Below are 18001 nucleotides of genomic sequence, written 5' to 3'. Positions count from 1 at the left end.
GAAAAACTCAAAGTGTGTTACAGCAAAATGACAAATAAATTCAGTCAAAATCTAATCTAATTTTGTCCCTTTGCAATTGGACAGCAATAAAGTTGATCTTAAAAGTTTGAATTTCACAATTTGCATGTACATTTTTTCAATCTCTTTAAAGTTGACTAAATTTGTTGATGGAACACAACACGTCATCATGTTTCGGAACACCATGACGGCCTCAGAGCACAAATATGGTTTGTTGCAACATGCAGCAGCGGGTGTTTTATTACCCTGGGTTGTCAGCAATGAAAACGTTTCAACTGCCTGCCACCACAATCTGAGCCCCTGTATGTCCACTGCTCTCCCGGGAGAAAGATGATACTTGTGTTTGAGTGTTTGTTGTGTTGAAAAGCCATTGGCAGAGAAAAGAGGGCTATCTGAGAGAGTCAACTTAGCCATAAGTCATGGATAAGAAACTAAGGGACTTCCACTTTAACATTGGCCTTGCACAGTATATCAGTTATCTCAGCCTCAAGGGGAAATGTGTAATTACCAAATCAATAATCAGCTGACACTGACCACATAAATAATTTCCTCCGGATAATACAGAGGAAAAGACAATTTGCATTTGTACTGGAGGGCAGAAGAACATAGAAAAGGGGGTTTAGAGTGCCTAAATACCTGTAAGTGTCATCTTGTGTAGAGTCAAACGAAACAACCTAAACCTAACAGAAAATTAAATGAGTCCTTGGAAGATCCATGAACAGGGAAAAAAGAAAAGAAAAAAACAAAAGCTTTAAATTAATCAGTGACAGGTAAATTTTTTTGTGACAGTTCGAGCATCCACTTAAAATATGGGCATTTAAAACATTATACCACCATGTTTCTATCCGGATGATGATTATTGTGATCTTGATATTATTTATAATATAAGGGTTTTATATAATGGGATTAGAATATCCTTACTCCACAAATTAATGTTATGCAGGGCTGACAAATGAATTAAACCAATAATTATATATCTAATCAGCTATTTAATTATGACATTCAATTCACTTAACTATATTGGCTCCTGTAGTATTATAACACCAATACCTATGTATGAAAAAGAGAAAAAAAACTTAAGAGCTTTAAAAGAAAAAACTGTTACATTTCTGACATTACCACATTTACTGTTAGATCTGTTATACTTAAGTCCCCTTAGAAACACGGCTGTCAAAATTTCAGACAGACAATGATAACTTAACATCTAATTTTTCATCCACTCTGCACCACACGGAAACAAATCAAAAGTCGAGATTGATGAAAAAGAAAATGACTGTGACACACTCCAAGGAGTCCTTTGAATATTTTAATCACAGGCACACTAAAAACAAGACCCCATCATCAAACCAAATAAAACATAATAATTACAAGAGGCAGGCAGGGAAGTGAAATCCAGAGAGAAAACATGTTTTTGTCTGTCAGCCGGTAGTCCCTGAGACAACAGCTGTTGGATGCTGCAAATACTCCTGAAGTCTCCATAATCATGCTGTTATTGAAGTGAGGACAAAAAGGGCACTAATTGCAAGGGAGCAATTGGAACGCAATAGGTTACACACCCGGGTGATGCTGCACAATGCAAACTCTGAAGAGAGAGTTGGGGGGGGGGGGGGTGACATTCTGAGCACAACACTACGTTGTCGCTCATTTTCAGGCAATTACCTTTCTTCGTTGTCAACAGTTGTAATAACCTCCACCATTTTGATGCACTCTTTGGTGCAGTTAAATAATTCCAGCTTTTTAATATGTAATTACTGGCGCTGGCATGCATAAATAAAGAGGTCCAGCTCCTTGCCTCAGTGTCGGTGTATTGCAGAGCACCTGCACCTCGGGGTGGGCTTTCTTTAACTGACACCTAATCATTATTCCACTTGGTGAACATCTCTGTTAGTCACCTTTAGACTATCCTGTTTGGTCATGTAAATAGTTGCTATAAATATACTGCAGGTAATCTCAACACAATGTGACTCATTTGAGAGAAAACACATTTCCTCTGTTCAAACTCTTCCCCCCCCACACACACTTTTAAGTCACTCCTTCTACTTTCATCCTTTCCAAATCCCTGCCAAAATCAGTTGTTAGTCTCTTAAATGAGTTATAGGTCAGCGGAAGATTTTTTGTTCTAAGTCAAAGATTTTTTCATTGAGGCTTTGGGAAAGCTTTGATGAGGGCTGACAGTGGATTAACAGTTAAATACCAACTACTTTACACTCTAAGTACTACTCCTCGCTTATTTAAGTATTATAATATTTGTACACTGTTTCTTTGATATTTTTAAATATTTAGATTAATTTCCCCTATTTTATCCTATGGTGAATTTCTGTATTAAATCCTAAGTAAACTAGAACAGTTTGACACATCCAACCACAAGTCAAAACTATATCAAACAAATTTTGAGTACAGTAAACAAAAACAATGTGCAGGTAACTTTTTGAGTGGTTGAGAAGTTAAACACTCTGGCCTCTGTAACAAGGAGCCTTTCTCCTTTCCCTTGTCTCTGTCTGCACTGACCAACATGTTAATCCTGCAGAGCTGACCTGCCCATTTTGAGGAACCGTCTACACACACAGCACCCTGACCTTTCTAAATAGGACACGTGTCTATCAAGCATATATGAATTAAGCATCCCCGAGAGGCTTCACCTCTTGAGCTGAGCAGCATGTGACCTCTCCCAATCCATTTTACTGCAGCACTCTGTGGCAATCAGGCTTGAATTATTAAAGTGAGCAGTGAGCAATGATCAATTCATTGCGGCCCTTGCTCGCAGGCTGCCCGGCTGTACTTCAGCAGAAATGACATTGAGATCACTTGACTATGCTTCCAGACAATGCACATAAACGTGAAATATGTCAGACCCAATATGTCAATAATCATAACTGTACAGGCTGAGGCCATGTCCAGGCTAATCCCACTGAAATGCTGTTAGATGACTATGAGGTGAGCAGGTTTCAGACTGTAATTCCTTACAAAAGCTTTCTTGAGAGAATTAGAAGAGAAGTTGAGGGGTAGAAGATGTTACTGCAAGTTAAAAAAGTGCTGTGTATCACTAAATTTGACAGAAAGCCCTTAATAATTGTGTCTGTATTGAATATTATACAGATAAAATTGTATTTTTTGGGCAGCTATATATTTGTGGTCAAATCACGGCCTTAAATACACCTTATCTTTCTAAATTGTATCGGGGGAGTAACAAAAGCAAAGAATTTAGAAGAGGTGAAGATTGCTGGAAAGTATGCAACTCAAGGCGCTTCGAAGTAGGAGGACAGCAAGGAAAAAAAACCAATCAAAACTTTGTGAGGAAGATGTGAGGAGTCAAGATAAACCAGTACTCAGTGCCCCCAAAACTGCAATCTCCCCTTAAGCCGGAGAGTGGCAGCTGGCAGAACAGCTGGTGAATAGGATTAATGTCAGAAGAATGAAATAAAACTCAACATATGTCCGAGCCTGAGGTGTTGGGACTGTGCGTGATTGTGCCCCCGATGGATGCCATGTGTGCAGCTGGAAGGAGCTGCTGTGCAGCTCTGCTTTCTACCCCACAAGGTCACTTTTAAGAACTAGGACCATTAAATGCTTGGATGGCAAAATTAACTTTTCATTCCCTTTTCTCTTTCATTCTGTGGAATTTTGAGTCTTTTGAATACGACTGTCAATGCAATGTACAAGTCAGAAAGAACAATGACAACTTCGATTATATTTAGCAAGAAAGAAAAAGTCAAAAGCTTCAGATAGGGCCGCTTAGAGGTGCAGATTTTTATTTAAAACGGATTTAAAAGATAATATACACACAGCTAATGCAGTGTGACGAACTCAAAGGTGGTCACATGGTACACACAAAATAAAATGAAACAAAGCTAAAGAAAAAAAAAAAAAAGTCTGTTTGGTTTACAAAAAAGAAAAGTATACTTTGCCTCTGAAATCTCAGCTGGTGCTGATAAGGGATGAAGTACAGGATGAAGATCCCGAGGATGAATATGTATACTCAGTTTCAATTTATAATTTGCATTTGATGTTGGCAATCATTACGGTCCACACAATGTAATAAATTATAATAATTTCACACAAAAATTTAATTGCCAGGTACCTTGCATTGGGGAGATTTTTGGGGGATTACCCTGCAATTTAACTGTCAGACATTAACTTGCCTGCTAATCAATGCTAGAAAACATTCACATTTATTCATCTATGTTAAATTAATAGATGTGTGAAGAAAAAAAAGGGGTACCGTGATGGTGGCAGTTGGTATGATTTAGTAAATTAATGGGTGTCTGACTGTACAAGGACAAAAAGAGACTAATAGGATCCACATGAATGCGTTACAGTTTGCAGTGAAGCCAAGTGTCTAGTATAGACATTGAAAGTTTATTTTAGGCACAGTGGACGGCAGCAATGTGAAACAGCACCATTGACATACATATAAAAAAATTACACAAATTACATGATTGAGCTGTGTATTTATTATTACAGCACACTGTAAATGGGTTGAATGTTGTCAGTTTTGTGTTTGTGTGTATGTGTGTGTGATTATCCTACTACTGTGCATTCTCATTAAACAACCGTTTTTGGAAAAAAAAAAATTTCTTCTCATAATTAAAGTTGTTCATTAAATATCACAGCCAGCTTTGTTTACTAAAATGCCATAGTTCAAGATCTACACATTGCTAACTGGACCATAAGAAAAGGTCACTTTTTTTTTTTTTTTTTTTTTTTTGAGATTACTCCCTCTTTGAGGAAGAAAAGGAAATGTGTGCACCCAAAAACGAACAACACTCCTCTACTGTTCAAAAGTTGTATGATTTAGTATGAATCTGTTTGTGATGATTTTTGTGTTAATCTTATTAAATTCCCAATTAAATAAATAATGAAAAAAAGCAAAAAAAAAAAAAAAAAAAAAAAAACACCAGAAATTTAAAAATTAATCTCACTGCACTACACAGTTATGATTCTTCACTCTCTCCACTAGATAAAGAAATCATGAAGTTGCCATAGCACTTCTAAAGGTTAAGCATTCCAACTTTTAGAAAGTCTCCATTCATTTGCCCTCTGCTATGTGTCCCAATGTTCAGTAACAATAGAAGCTGTATTTTTCTTTTCAAACAGCCTATTCCCTTTCTGTGGGATACAGAGCCATAAGGAATGCAACCTGCTGGGGAAAGATGGAGAAATTTGCCTCTCACAAGTCTGAGATCATTGGTCCAGCTCACAACAGGAAAGTTACAGCACTACCTTTGTTTAGCAAAGTGCCGCCCACCCAGAAATAACATGTCAAAGAATAAGGCAGTGCTGCAGTAAACAGTGTAGAAGAAGTAAAGTAATTGCACTGAATAAGTTTAATGACATACTTTTACATTTTTTTTTTAAGTCTGCTCCAATTTATCCTAATTTTGGATATTAATATTACCCACGACTGCCCTCCATGATAAGTAATTGATGACATAACATCATATTGCTTATTAAATTGTGGTCCAGTGCAGTCTTGAAAATTACTTTGGAGGATCCTCTTAAGAGTGATGATATCAATCAAATGATTATCATCATTGGCACCCGCGCTTTGCAATGTAATAAAACACAGTTCTGTTCATTTCTTTTGACATTTTCATCACACCTCCTTGTGCATGTAATATCATTGAACAAGGAGAAAGAAAAAGCAATGAGTGGGAGGAAACATGTGTTTCCCTACTGATTAACTAGTCTCTTTGTTCATAAGGCTGCTCATCAAGATTTGTTCTAAGACGTTCATGCTTGCTGTTTTTGGGGGGTGGAAAAAAAAACAAAAACAATGCAAATATGTTAATAGGTTTCATCTACGCAAATTTTCAGGTTTGGTTGTGTCAAGGCGGATCTCTGCTGGATGGCTGACGTACTTCTGACTTACAGAGGGAGCCTGAAATCTGCTCTGAAATCATTAGCGGGCCACAGAGGCTGTCTGTGCCCAGGGTGTGAGTTACACTCACACTATTTTGATCCTTGGTCAGATGACACTGGTTCTTTTGTCACGTTATGTGTGGAGAATGCTTGGGAGCTGAATGCCACAGCTAGGACAGTGATACTAAGCTGGCACACAAGTCTCCCAGTGCAACACTGGTGCAAGCATTCAAACACACACATACATACTCTCAGCAGGACACATGTACCCTCTGCCTCACATCCCATTGTGGAATAGCCCTATTTCTGACTGCCTCAGCACCCCCCACTCCTCCACCCCAATGCCCATGTGTAGTTTGTCTGCATATGACCCTCTTCATGTTTCTCATAACCGCAAAACAAGGCTGTTATCTCCCACTTGTAGCTTACATGGCCTAATGACAAATATAGTAGCATTAATGGCTTCTGCCTTCTTACGTGTCACCACTGCACCCTCCCTGTGTCCCTCCAAAATCTGTGCAGTCACATAAAACAGTCAGGCCACTATAAACCATTGCCTATTTAACCATCTAGTTACTCATTTACAGCAGAAAGGATGATATATTGTTCCTCTAACATCAATAAAAAAAGAATGATTTTTTAAAATATTTATCCTGCCGAGGCAGTGACGTCACTGACCGTGTTTCTTTTCTATTCATTATAAAGGCAGTTAACGAGCCATACCTACAGCCAATGCGCGGGTGTGTGAGTATGTAAAGACAAACAGGGCTCTGTGCAACCCTGGCTGTTATTTGTCTCTTAGAGACACCCGTTTCCTCCTATCAAGGGGTTCCTGTGCAGCCAGTAAGCCAGCATCACAATGGGAGTTTTGTGCTGTATGGGTGCAGGGGGACACACTCAACAGCTGAAACCCAGGAAGATGGCCCCTGGAATGCTCTACAGCAGTTGCTACTGTTGACTAATCGGAATATGAGAACTAGGGAAGGTGATCTTGAATGCAAAGAATGGCACATTGAAGAAGCAGCTGCTTGTTTTGTCATCTAAATGACCAAGACAGCAGAAAGGGTTCCCGTTTTGAAAGGGGCAACAAAATCTATATCTTAGCTTGTGTAAAGTGAAACCTGTGTTGGCTTCTTCAGTCCTATGGGGACGGGCCTGTTATGTGAGGGCTCTGTTTTGGAAGAGATAGTAAATACATAATTCAGCAATGGACCAGGTTCTTTGGGCTGACTATTCCCCTTATGCAGCCACTCCATTTAACACTGGGCTCTGATCTCAGCCTGGCAGCAGAGCAACTTTGTCACTGGAGAGTAAGAAAGGCTGGGAGTCAAAATTCATAGGAGGAGGGAAAACGTTGATCGGGGCCAGATAAGGACAACGACTTGATAAGGATTTAAAAAATAAAGAAAAAAGACACGAGGAAAGATAGGACAAGGAGAAAAGCAAAAACCAGAGAAGAAGGAAGAGGAAAAGTAAGAAAATGGATAAGTAAATGGTTGGTTTTGTGAAAGTTCACATGTCAAGCTGGCGTAGTGCCCACGGCACACAGCCGAAAAATCTATTTAGTGTCTGCTTCACAGGGTGACAAGAGGGTTGATTGGCAGAGAGCAGAAAGCCACTTTTGATCATGTGTCCTAACAAGCGATTCCAGCTCATGTCTCCTCAGCCTGAACAGATCTACATTACCTATTCAAACAAAAGTGACAGACCAGAGCTCTGCTCCACTGAGCTGCTCCACCATGCCACCGGCCAAGAGAGAACGCACATACATGCACGGACTCACACACACATACATAAACACATACAGGAAGGGCCCTACTGACACACGCAGTTTATGCAAGCAAGAGCACACACACAAACAGAAATACTGGCTATTTGATCAAATAGATTATCAAGATAAGGAGCTTGCTGAAATTTGTTGACACAAACAACAGATTATCAAAGATTGTTGGAACATGGCACACGGGGGAGATGCTTGACAGATGTTTGGCCTTTGCACCTGTCCTGACAGGAAGGTTTTGGCTTTATACTGTCTGGAAGGATGCAGCAGTCAGAGGCAGCGTAGAGCAATGCGCAAAGAATGTCTCAAAATTGGAAGCCAAGGCAACTGAATTTCCAGCCCTCATTGCATATGCATGGAGTCAGAGGCTCATGCTCAGATCATTATAACAAAGATTCCTATTAATTAGGTGGGATAAAGCAGAACCAGATGACATGGCAGCTGGGATGAGACGAGAGGGGAGAAGGGCGGGCACTTAAAGACGAGAGAGATACAGTGCATCAGTCTGTTTTGGGGGAAGGGAAGGTTTATTTGTAATATAATGTATACGGAATGTTATATACAATAAACAATAAGATGTCCTCTCAAAGTCTCTTTAATACTGCATTTAAAATAAATAAATGGACAAGAATAAATCTCTTTAGGATATCAGCACCTGCAGCCAATTTGCCTGTGAGCCTTCACCTAAAGTCAGCAGGAGCTGCAACACAGACAGGAAACAGTGTTACAACAGAGTCAAGAGTTCATCAATGCTAATCAGACCACAGGCTTAGAGCTGATCCTATTCTCTTCCAAAGCTTTCACCCACCCCTGAATCTCATTACATGGCATGTTGTAATAGCAGATAATGACCTGGGGCTACTCACACAATGCAGATCACTCACCCACACTCAACCTACTGCACAGTCATTATACAGTGATAATACACAGCCTCGCCAGGGGGATTACACTTACAGAGAAAAGGGAAAGGAAGACAAGTCTAAGTGGTAATGTGGACCCACATATAGTTCACATGTATAACTCAGTGCCTGAACACACTTTGTCCAGCGGCAAACCCTGCTGTGCTGTTTTCTGTCACAACCAATGGTTAGGTTACCTGCCGCTGTAATAGGAGAACTCCTCTCTCTGTAGCTATTAAATATCCTTCTACCTGAGATTAAAAAGCAGCTGCAGTTTGCCCAGTGGTATGGTTCCCCTTTCCTAGGCTAATTAGCCTTGACTCTGTCAGAGGGCTCCAGGTGTTGAAATTCTGTTAGAGAACCCACTGTATCTGACTGGCAGGAAATGGGAGGTAATAAAAAATAAAAAAAAAAATAAAAACTTTTCTTGCGTTTTGACATATTTTATCATAACAGTTTGTGATTGCATGTTTTTTTCTAAAGTATGAGCTGGCAAAAGGATCAGGTTGTTGATATTTATAGCTTATACAGTAAATAAAGATAATGTCTCATCTTTAGAGACTGTTGACTCTGCTGTTTCCTCAACATCTTTGGAACCAAACAAGTTCACTGGAAGCCAAAAGGTTCATTTGACTATGAAGAGGTTAAAACATCCAAATGTTAGATTTTTCCAATGATCAGTTTTTTTAAATAATGCTAGAGGTCTTGACTGAAACCATCTATCTTGTTTTTTGAAAATTTTCTCTATTATGTCAATCAAGTAAGACAATAATGTTCCTCGTCAAACCAATAAGAATGAATAAGATTGCCTCAGTTTCTGCATACAGGATCACATTGTAAGATGATGACGAAAAACATAACCGTTCAATATTGGTTCTGCTGGCAAAGACTCAACAAGTCCATACTGAGCGCCGGAAAATTCCTAAAAGCTACAACAAGATGCTGAAACCCAATTACCCGTCCTTGTCTTGGGGACGATCATAAAGACTCAACACACAAGTATTTCTGTGTTGACTTGTGCGGTATTGATTCATACTTTAGTGCATTATATAAAACTGTTCTAATTGCATGTGAATCAAAGCAAGGTCACCTTGGGTTTTTATAATGGTGGCTATTTTTCTTTTTGCCCTAATACTTAATACTGACATTTTTAACTCTTGACAAGTGCTGTCTGGAGACTTATCCATAAATAATGCATTTACAATACCTAGTAAATAAACATGGGGCACAATCGTTAGCCCTGCTGGCAACTGGGCCTAATAGAGCTTTTACAGCAAAGGTGACTATTCAGCTAAATGCAGTGCTCGCTGCTGGGAGGACATTTTCATTCATTAGCACAGTCACGAGCACTTAAAGCACTTTAAGGACCAAAGATGGAGAGTAACAGTGGAAGGATAGAGGGTGAAAGGGTACAAATATATAGAGATGGAGGGATGGAGGAATGCTACTGTGAGTTTCTATTGTTGCAAGGTTTATTAGGCATTGTGGAAAATGAGAAAATGTGATCAATAATTTTCTTAAATTGAGACATTTAATACACGATTTTAAACTGTTACTCTACATTAATTAAGCCAACACTGAATCTGTTCAATAAGGTCAGTTTATCAAAATCACAGAAAAAAAATCATATATTTTGAATTTTACATAAATGGGGAGGCCTCCAGCGGTGAATGTTACTTGTGGGTTTCACAGAATAATAAAATAATATCTCAAAAGCTCACCAAGAAACAGGTATTGATGTAATTCAAAATGACGGACACAAAGCATGTCAAACCGAGCTTCTACCTGCGACTTTAAATAGGACTTAACGTTCCATATCTGCGCAATACACTGTGAAAATAATATACCACAAACCATTTGTTTTTCCTATATCATGTTTATCTTGAGTTCATGAGGACAATGAACCGCCTTGACCTGAAAGGGAAATTTAGAGAAGAATGGTAGCAGATGGTGAAGAGTCTCTGAGGACTCCCATGATTACGACCAAGCAGGCACCACAGTAGCAGAATTAGACACAACAGTTGTCAAGCATAAATAAACTTATTTTTAGCTCCTTGGTTGCTTGAGACACACCAGAGACATCATTAAGACAACAATTGGCTCCTCCAGTATTCTTTAATATATTCTTTTAATGGGTTAATCCAGCCCTCATTTCCAACTTCTTCCCTCTCCATAAACAATGACATGAGATTATGATTTCTTAGAGGTTTCTGTCAAGTTTTCCATAGGCAGTTTTATAGAGTCCCCCTCCCTCTGTTTTACAGTAATCACTGATCATCACCGCTGAAGCTTATTTTGAGTGCTCTCAGGAGCAAAGTATCTCTTGGCTCTTGCAGCATGGGGACAGCATGCCGAACTTTGTGAGCCTCTTGTCTTCTGCTGTGTTCCTCGCTCAAAAACTAATTTCCTCTAACTAGGGAATGTATTTTGGTGGTGATGATACACAGTGCATGAGGCAGACCGAGTCACTATTATTAACAGGAGATTAAAACAGCTGTTTGGCACTCCAAAGCACCCTCTCCTCCCAGCACTAACATACGGGCCTGGATTACAAGCTCCACTTGACCATTTAGATTACTGCAACAACCAGCCTTCACCAGCTGGGGCTTATTACCACAGGCTCATGGTCGCTACCAAGAGCACCAATGATCTTGCTGTAAAAATCAACTCCCCATCAGAAACAAGACGCTTGATATACATATTTACGATAAAGTAGGGCAAGGATGTGGCAGCAGAGTCAATTTTAATGAACCAGTTTGTGCTGTGAAGTAATGTCTGCCATTCTGTTATACTCAGATCTACTCCAGATCTCGGCCTATTATCAACAGAACCAGAAACCAGAGCAAAACATATTCCCAAAACTCACATCTGGTACCGTGAAAGAAATCAGTGGCATTAGGAAAGATTACATCACAGAACATGGGGACGTATAAAAGTTAATTAAATAGGAGAATTTACCTAATTTTAAACTCTGGTTGGATTTTTATCTATCTGTGTTTCGGTTATAGCAAGCAATTTAACTTCTCATTCTTTGGTTTTCTACAACTAAACCTTTGGTAGGCATTTGAATCAATATTAGTTTTTCCCTGCTTTTTAGTTAAAAATAAAAGAAAGAAAGAAAGAAAGAAAGAAAGAAAGAAAGAAAGAAAGAAAGAAAGACAGAAAGACAGAAAGACAGAAAGAAAGAAAGAAAGAAAGAAAGAAAAGCTCTTATTTATTAGTGTTCAGTGGAAACTGGCCTGATTGATTTGTCTGATATTTTCTTACCAACACAAACAATCAGTTATATCAGGATGTGGCCAAATCATTATCTGGTGAGAGGCCTGTGATGTTCTGGTACAAAGATCACCACGCCACATGCATACTTAAAAAAGAAGTGGCAAATTATTTTTAGGCTAACAGAGGTCTAATTTATTCGTCTGATGAAGTGCTTAAGCTAAGAGCTCCCCAGACACTAAATGAGACACATGGATTCCCAAGGGGGTTTAACATTTGATTGGATGTAGTTATATTACTACAGCCCTAATTAAGAAGGGGGATGTGTTTCAGCAGCTCTTTCAAATATTTGTTTTACCGCCATACTCGGGGTGAAATGGGTGCTGTTTGAGACCAAACAGTCTTATCACGGGAAAAGATTTTGTTCGCTAAATGTCTCTGCTGTTTTAAAAAAAGATTAACTAATTAGGAGAATTAAACAGGTAAAAAACCTTAACAAGAGCTTTGGCTGTTTGTGGGAAATGAAGCTTTGATGAATACCGATGCAGAGTAAAAAGTGTTCAGTGTAGCAAAAAAGAAAGAGGTAATGTTCCTGGCATCAGGTCAGCACTATGAGTTTTATAGTCAAACAGTTTTCCTTGGCAAGGAAGAGGACCACACTTATGCTGAGGTGCTCTGCCACACAGTCTTTGTCACATTGGATGAGGTTCAGAACAAACTGGAAATACTGTAACGTCATTATTCCCAGCCTGTGTGTGCCCATTTAAACGTATGAGGCGGAGAGATACAAGTGAAAAGAGGCAGACAGTAAGGAAGTGAGAAAAATGTAAAAAAAAAAAAAAAAAAAGAAGGAACATTTGGGAAGATCAGACATAGTTAGCAGAAAGGGTTTTATGTTCATATAGCAAACACGCATATGCAGAGGCCAACACACACACACAAACACACAAGGAGCTGTACCGTCTTGCTCTGTCTTAGTCATCTCCTCCAGCTTCTTCTGCTTCAGCGTGTCCACCACGTCTGCCAGGCTTCCTTTGCGGCGCTCTGGAGTTCCAAACGCTGATCCGCTCAGCAGGTCACTTCGCTCCCGGGCCCCCTCCTCGGGCTTGTGTGGGGAAGTGGAATTGTTCCGGAAGGAGTAGAGGGAACATACTTTATTGCTGTCAGATTCCTGTAAGACAAAAAAAAAAAAAAAAGAAAGTCGGGAAGAGAGGTAACATGAGTATCAGTGTGTTTCTGTGCTCTGTCAGAGCTCTATTGAGCTTTTTGACAGTTTGTGATTCAAATGCAGTGATTGCTAGGTTTTTGCTGCTCAGGGGTGATTTGGCCATATCAAATGGCTTCTTTCTGCCTTTTCAAACAGCAGCTTCTGTATTTTCAACAGCTGTAGTTGCTCTGGTAAATGAGATATGACAAGTGAAAAATTGAGATGAAATGATGATGTACACTTTCATTGGGCATATCCATAATGTGCTCAGGCTTTATTATTCATCCACAAAGACTACACAGAGAAACGTACCAACTATAATCTCTCAAATTGCTGTTGAGAGTGCATTTGTGTTAGGGTGACTACTGTGTAATTTGTTCATTTTCTAGTGAAGACCTATCCTCAGCTGAGTGCCTTGAACGTCCATAAATCTGCGTCCTGTCTCGAGCTGTTGTTGTTTTTCAGTCCCACCTGTGTATGGTTTAGTATTTAACTAAGGGTCCTGTCTCTGGCTGACTGGCTGAGTGCTCCCTGTGCACAAACAGAGATATGAAGGAAAGGGATAGAAGAATGGGGGAGGAGACAACTCTGCACATGGGAGTGTATAGCACAGTCCGTGGCTGAGTTTTGTGTCTGACAGAAGGTGGTGTTAATTATAGTTTGTGGAGTCTGAGAAAGCAGAAGGGAGCTAAGCAGCCAGGAGTCGCAGCCTTTAACGGGGGAACAGTTATCTCTGATTTAAACTTTGGCCCACATTGTAGAGAGAATAAGCATGAAATATGATTGTAGCCAACACATGTTGCACACCTACCACAGAAAAGTGCGATAACGGAGGGTACTACCGAATAGTTAAATTATACAACCATATCTAGAATCACTGACACTTCTAAATAAAAAGTCAGAAATGTTGTAAACTGAGCAGGAATGTTGACAGTGCCAATATCTCATCCCTTTGCGGCATGTCGAGCTCAAAGCAGACTTGCCATGGACTGTAGGGTGGTCTGGTACCACCAAACAGAATGGCACAAACTCCCGGGCCTCCTCTGCATCTCCCGGCCTTGTGCTGGATGATTATGCATCATGGCAGAGACAGTGGAGAGCGCTTGAGGGGAGTGGAGCAGTGCTGGGTTAATCAGTTGGCGTGGGTTCAGGGCACATCCCACACAGACTCAGGGCACAGCAATAGTCATGTAATCAGCAAAAGCAATACTCATATTTTCTACCATATGCTTTTCCCTTTTCTTATCTATTTCTCTTTTTTATTCTCTACATTACCCTTCCTCTCTTTTCCTCATCATCTCATTTCTCTTTTTTGCACACCATTTGCCCCACTTGCCATTGTTAATCTATGATTTAGTCAATTTTAAGGTTTTCATGTTTCATGTTCTTAAGTTACTTCTATGGCTTCTAGCTTTGCACACTTTTAAAAAATCTTTAAGTGAGAGTATTGACTGCTACAGTTAATGACACACTTAAGCTTTAACATTAAAAGACCTTTGCTGAGGATATTCTTATTTATTCTCTTAACATATTACAGTATAATATGCATAAGTGTCAAAAACAAATAAAATGTATTAGATATTGTTGTACGAGATATCTCTATACAAAGATTCAAATGTCTAGATTCAGGCAAATACAAAATACCTTGTTATATTATCTTACACATAATTAAAAAAAAATACATGTCACATTATTTTTTAGTTCTACATAATAAAATTAATGAAATCCTTACAAGAAACAGGAATCTTTTGCCTGTCAATTAGCCTCAGTGACATATTCACACTCCCGCATCACATGGATGCAGTCTACTCTGCTACAGAAGTTATTTATCTCTGTGCTCATGTATGTGTTGTGCAGCAATGTTGAGGGTTTCAGAGGCCAACTGCAGAGCTTCTTTAGAGGCCCACTGGGTCTCTTTAACACAGACCCGTCTGTCATAGACAACCACCTGCCTCCTAAGTCTATGACTCGCAAGAGCCTGTGCTCTTATTCACTCTGCTCACATCATAGCAGCTCCACACTTAGAATATCCTACATCTGGGGTCATGCTGCTGCATATGAAGCTTAGACACAATGAGGAAAGAATTGCACACATGCAAAGACATCTACACATTTCTTAACCAGCAACAAGAATCCAAAGAAGCATTTGGAAGTAGATAAAACCATTGGAGGTTCCCCTTTCATCTGACTTGATGCAATTTAGTATATCATCACTTAAAGAAGAATAAGAGATCCTTTCCATTAGCTAATAAGAGCTTAGTGTTTGGCACAGTTTTGTTTGAGGACCTCAGAATCCTTTAGGTTTTGCTGCTTTAGGGAGGCATGAGGGGACAGGGTATCTGCCAAGCTTATCTGTAAGCCAGAAACAATGAGTGGGAGCTCAGCTCAGATTTTGAATACCTGAGGAAGACAGTAGTGCAAACCAAGGACTGGGAGTCCTCCTTCACAAGGCTTTATATTTATGAAAGAACTCAGATTCCAGCAACAAAGGCAAAAAATAGGAATGAAAAGTGTATAAAGCTTAATATGAAGTTTGTTTTCACTCATGGGAATTCACTGAGTCTTTAGAGGTACCCGAGTACTTTAAGAGGTACCCAAGTAATTACAATGTCTATTACTTCCAATGGGATGAAAATATCTTTGATTTTATTCCGTCTCATGTTCAGCACCATTAATTGTTGATCTTTCAATATGAGTAACCAGCAAAACTAAAGCCAAACAAGATGAAACGAGTTAAAATCAGCTTGTTACTAATGTCACATTTATCTGAAAAATGTATCTGATCCTTTGTAAAAGTGTAGAAGAATTTTTAAAATTTGTCGGATAATACTGGTTAATTAGCATCCTTATGGGTTCTTCTTTTTTTCTTTTTCTACGTACAGGATGCATGTCTCACCATGCGCTGCTGTGCTGACACCAAGCTGTCCCAGTCGCTCTCTGACGGTACACTGCTGAGTGGTTGCATTTCATCAGGGGCTTTTCCATGGAGCAGACTGTGGAGGGGTAGCTGTGGTGTCCCGAGGGCCTCTGTACTCTCCTCTTTCTCCCAAGACAAGTGCTCCTGACTCATGGCATCATCACCATCAACCACAGAGGCAAAGGGAGACGTGGCTTGCTTAGAAGACATGACTCTACTGCAGAAAAGGAAAACAGTACAAAAAAAGACATGAACATGGTGAATATTTTGTTTCTTTAAGTTTCCACCTGACCAGATAAAATATGAGCTGGATGTTCCACATCACTGGCACCTGTTGCTGCTCTGCCCTGTAGATCATGAGGTCTCTAATTCTTTTTTTGATGCAGACGGATGACTTTACTTAGGCCTGGAACCTTGCCTGCTTGGGTCCTGCCCAAACATCAAGACGGGAATTCAGACAGGGACTGGTACTATATCCAAATTATTCTGAAAAACCTGATATTTTAACTTATAATTCAAGGATATTTAAAACACAGTTCCTTATTATTATAGAACATTACTAATTATTATCTTTACACTACCTGACTAATATTTTTAAGCTAATTTGTTTTCTTACTTCAAACATCTACATAATTTTCCTTGCGCAAGTTAATTTCACTCTGAAGCAATCAGATTCAAACAAAACCCAGCCTCATCTTCTTTTGTTCCCATGCATCAAATTATGAGATTATTAACATTTTAGTGTGACAATGGTCCCCCAGGCCAACAGATCATCTTAACAACTTAAAAACCAAAAGCTGAGGATGGCATGTATGAATCTGTCACATACTTTCATGAATATTACAGTGAGGGGTGTACTTGACATATCGGTGCAAAGAAAACTCATGTTAATTCTAATTTCTTTCTTTTCTTTGCCTTTGACAACCCAGCTCTTTTTGGTACAAAATTTATACAACCAATTCCACTTTTTTCTCACAATTAATGAGGCTGAACCCATGCTGTGTATTACAATGAATGAAATTAAGCACTGTCCCGGCTAATCTAATTATGCATTTGATGTTAAATTAAAAAGGGCTTTCCTATGATGTGCAGTGCAGAGATGGAGCTGGAGCATATTTAACTCCTAATCCGCTTTTCCCTGAGCTGTTGCTCTGTTTATTTTTCTCAACTGGAGGATATTGACCATTAAAACCAGACTGGGAATACTCAGGGCTGGAACTTCTCTGAGGGATGACTGTTTCTCTGTACATGTGCACGATCGGGAAGAGACAAAAAACTTGCTGGTGTGAAGTCATTGGTTTGCAGATGTGTGTGACAAAACACTCAAGAGTTCTTCTTGTAGTACATTTCATCACTGGTCACCATCTGCCCCATTCTCCTGCTCTATCCACAGGGGTCAGTGTGACAGCACTTTCATTCCACACTCAGCTTGCTGGTGTGGTTGGGGGTGGAGTGGAGTTGAGGGGGTGGGTGGGAGGGGGTGGGGGGGTCGGGGGTGATCAAGGTTGAGGCAGAGTGTGCAACGATGGTGTCCTTGCACTCTCTGTTGAGAGCCAGGCACCATGAGATAGGCAAAGATATGTTCCACTAAAAAAAAGGATTTTACTAACAAGGTCTTTGGGTCTGGTGGTTCGTGGTCTTACCCAAGGAAATTTAACTTACCGGATGTATTATCTCTGTACACACACACCATTGACTTGTTATCATCTGCCATTGATGTAGGCAAGATTATACTAAAGCAACTTTCAGAAATGGACTATTCAACGTGCTGTTCAAAAGCCAGATTAAAAGACAGTGAAAATAAAAATGTAACAAAACGGAGAAGAATGAAATATATAAGGACCTCATAACACAGAGGTAGACAGAATAATATTTGAATAAATAGCAAAAAGGTCTGCAGTCTTAATTCAGACAAAGTTGTAGTTGGAGAACACCTCAGAGCTTTTGAAATTTATTTGATATATAGTAGGTATACCAGGGAGATTAAAGCTTGCAGTTTTTTTCTGTGTAATAACTCTTTAAACAAGCACACCACCCCAAAAGATCTGAGAAGTCTAGAGTAAATTAATGCCAAATCTAACATAATTCAGAAATGAATTATTATT

The 18001-nt window shown here is 39.5% G+C and overlaps 1 protein-coding gene across 3 annotated transcripts in view; it reads right to left on the bottom strand.

Moving 5' to 3' along the window:
• Positions 1-18001, bottom strand: part of sox6 (SRY-box transcription factor 6) — a 132160-nt gene that overhangs the window by 69698 nt on the left and 44461 nt on the right. For all 3 annotated transcript variants that reach the window (XM_041974231.1, XM_041975742.1, XM_041974990.1), the window contains exons 4-5: positions 15876-16113; positions 12733-12943 (exon numbers count right to left, since the gene is read on the bottom strand). In XM_041974231.1, the coding sequence (XP_041830165.1) occupies positions 12733-12943; positions 15876-16113 (449 nt within the window). The remainder of the gene's footprint in view (positions 1-12732; positions 12944-15875; positions 16114-18001) is intronic.

This window comes from Melanotaenia boesemani, chromosome 1 (assembly GCF_017639745.1).
Source record: "Melanotaenia boesemani isolate fMelBoe1 chromosome 1, fMelBoe1.pri, whole genome shotgun sequence".
NCBI classification, from domain to species: domain Eukaryota; kingdom Metazoa; phylum Chordata; class Actinopteri; order Atheriniformes; family Melanotaeniidae; genus Melanotaenia; species Melanotaenia boesemani.
Note: the sequence above shows the minus strand (reverse complement) of the source record. Positions and strands in the feature narration are given on the sequence as shown.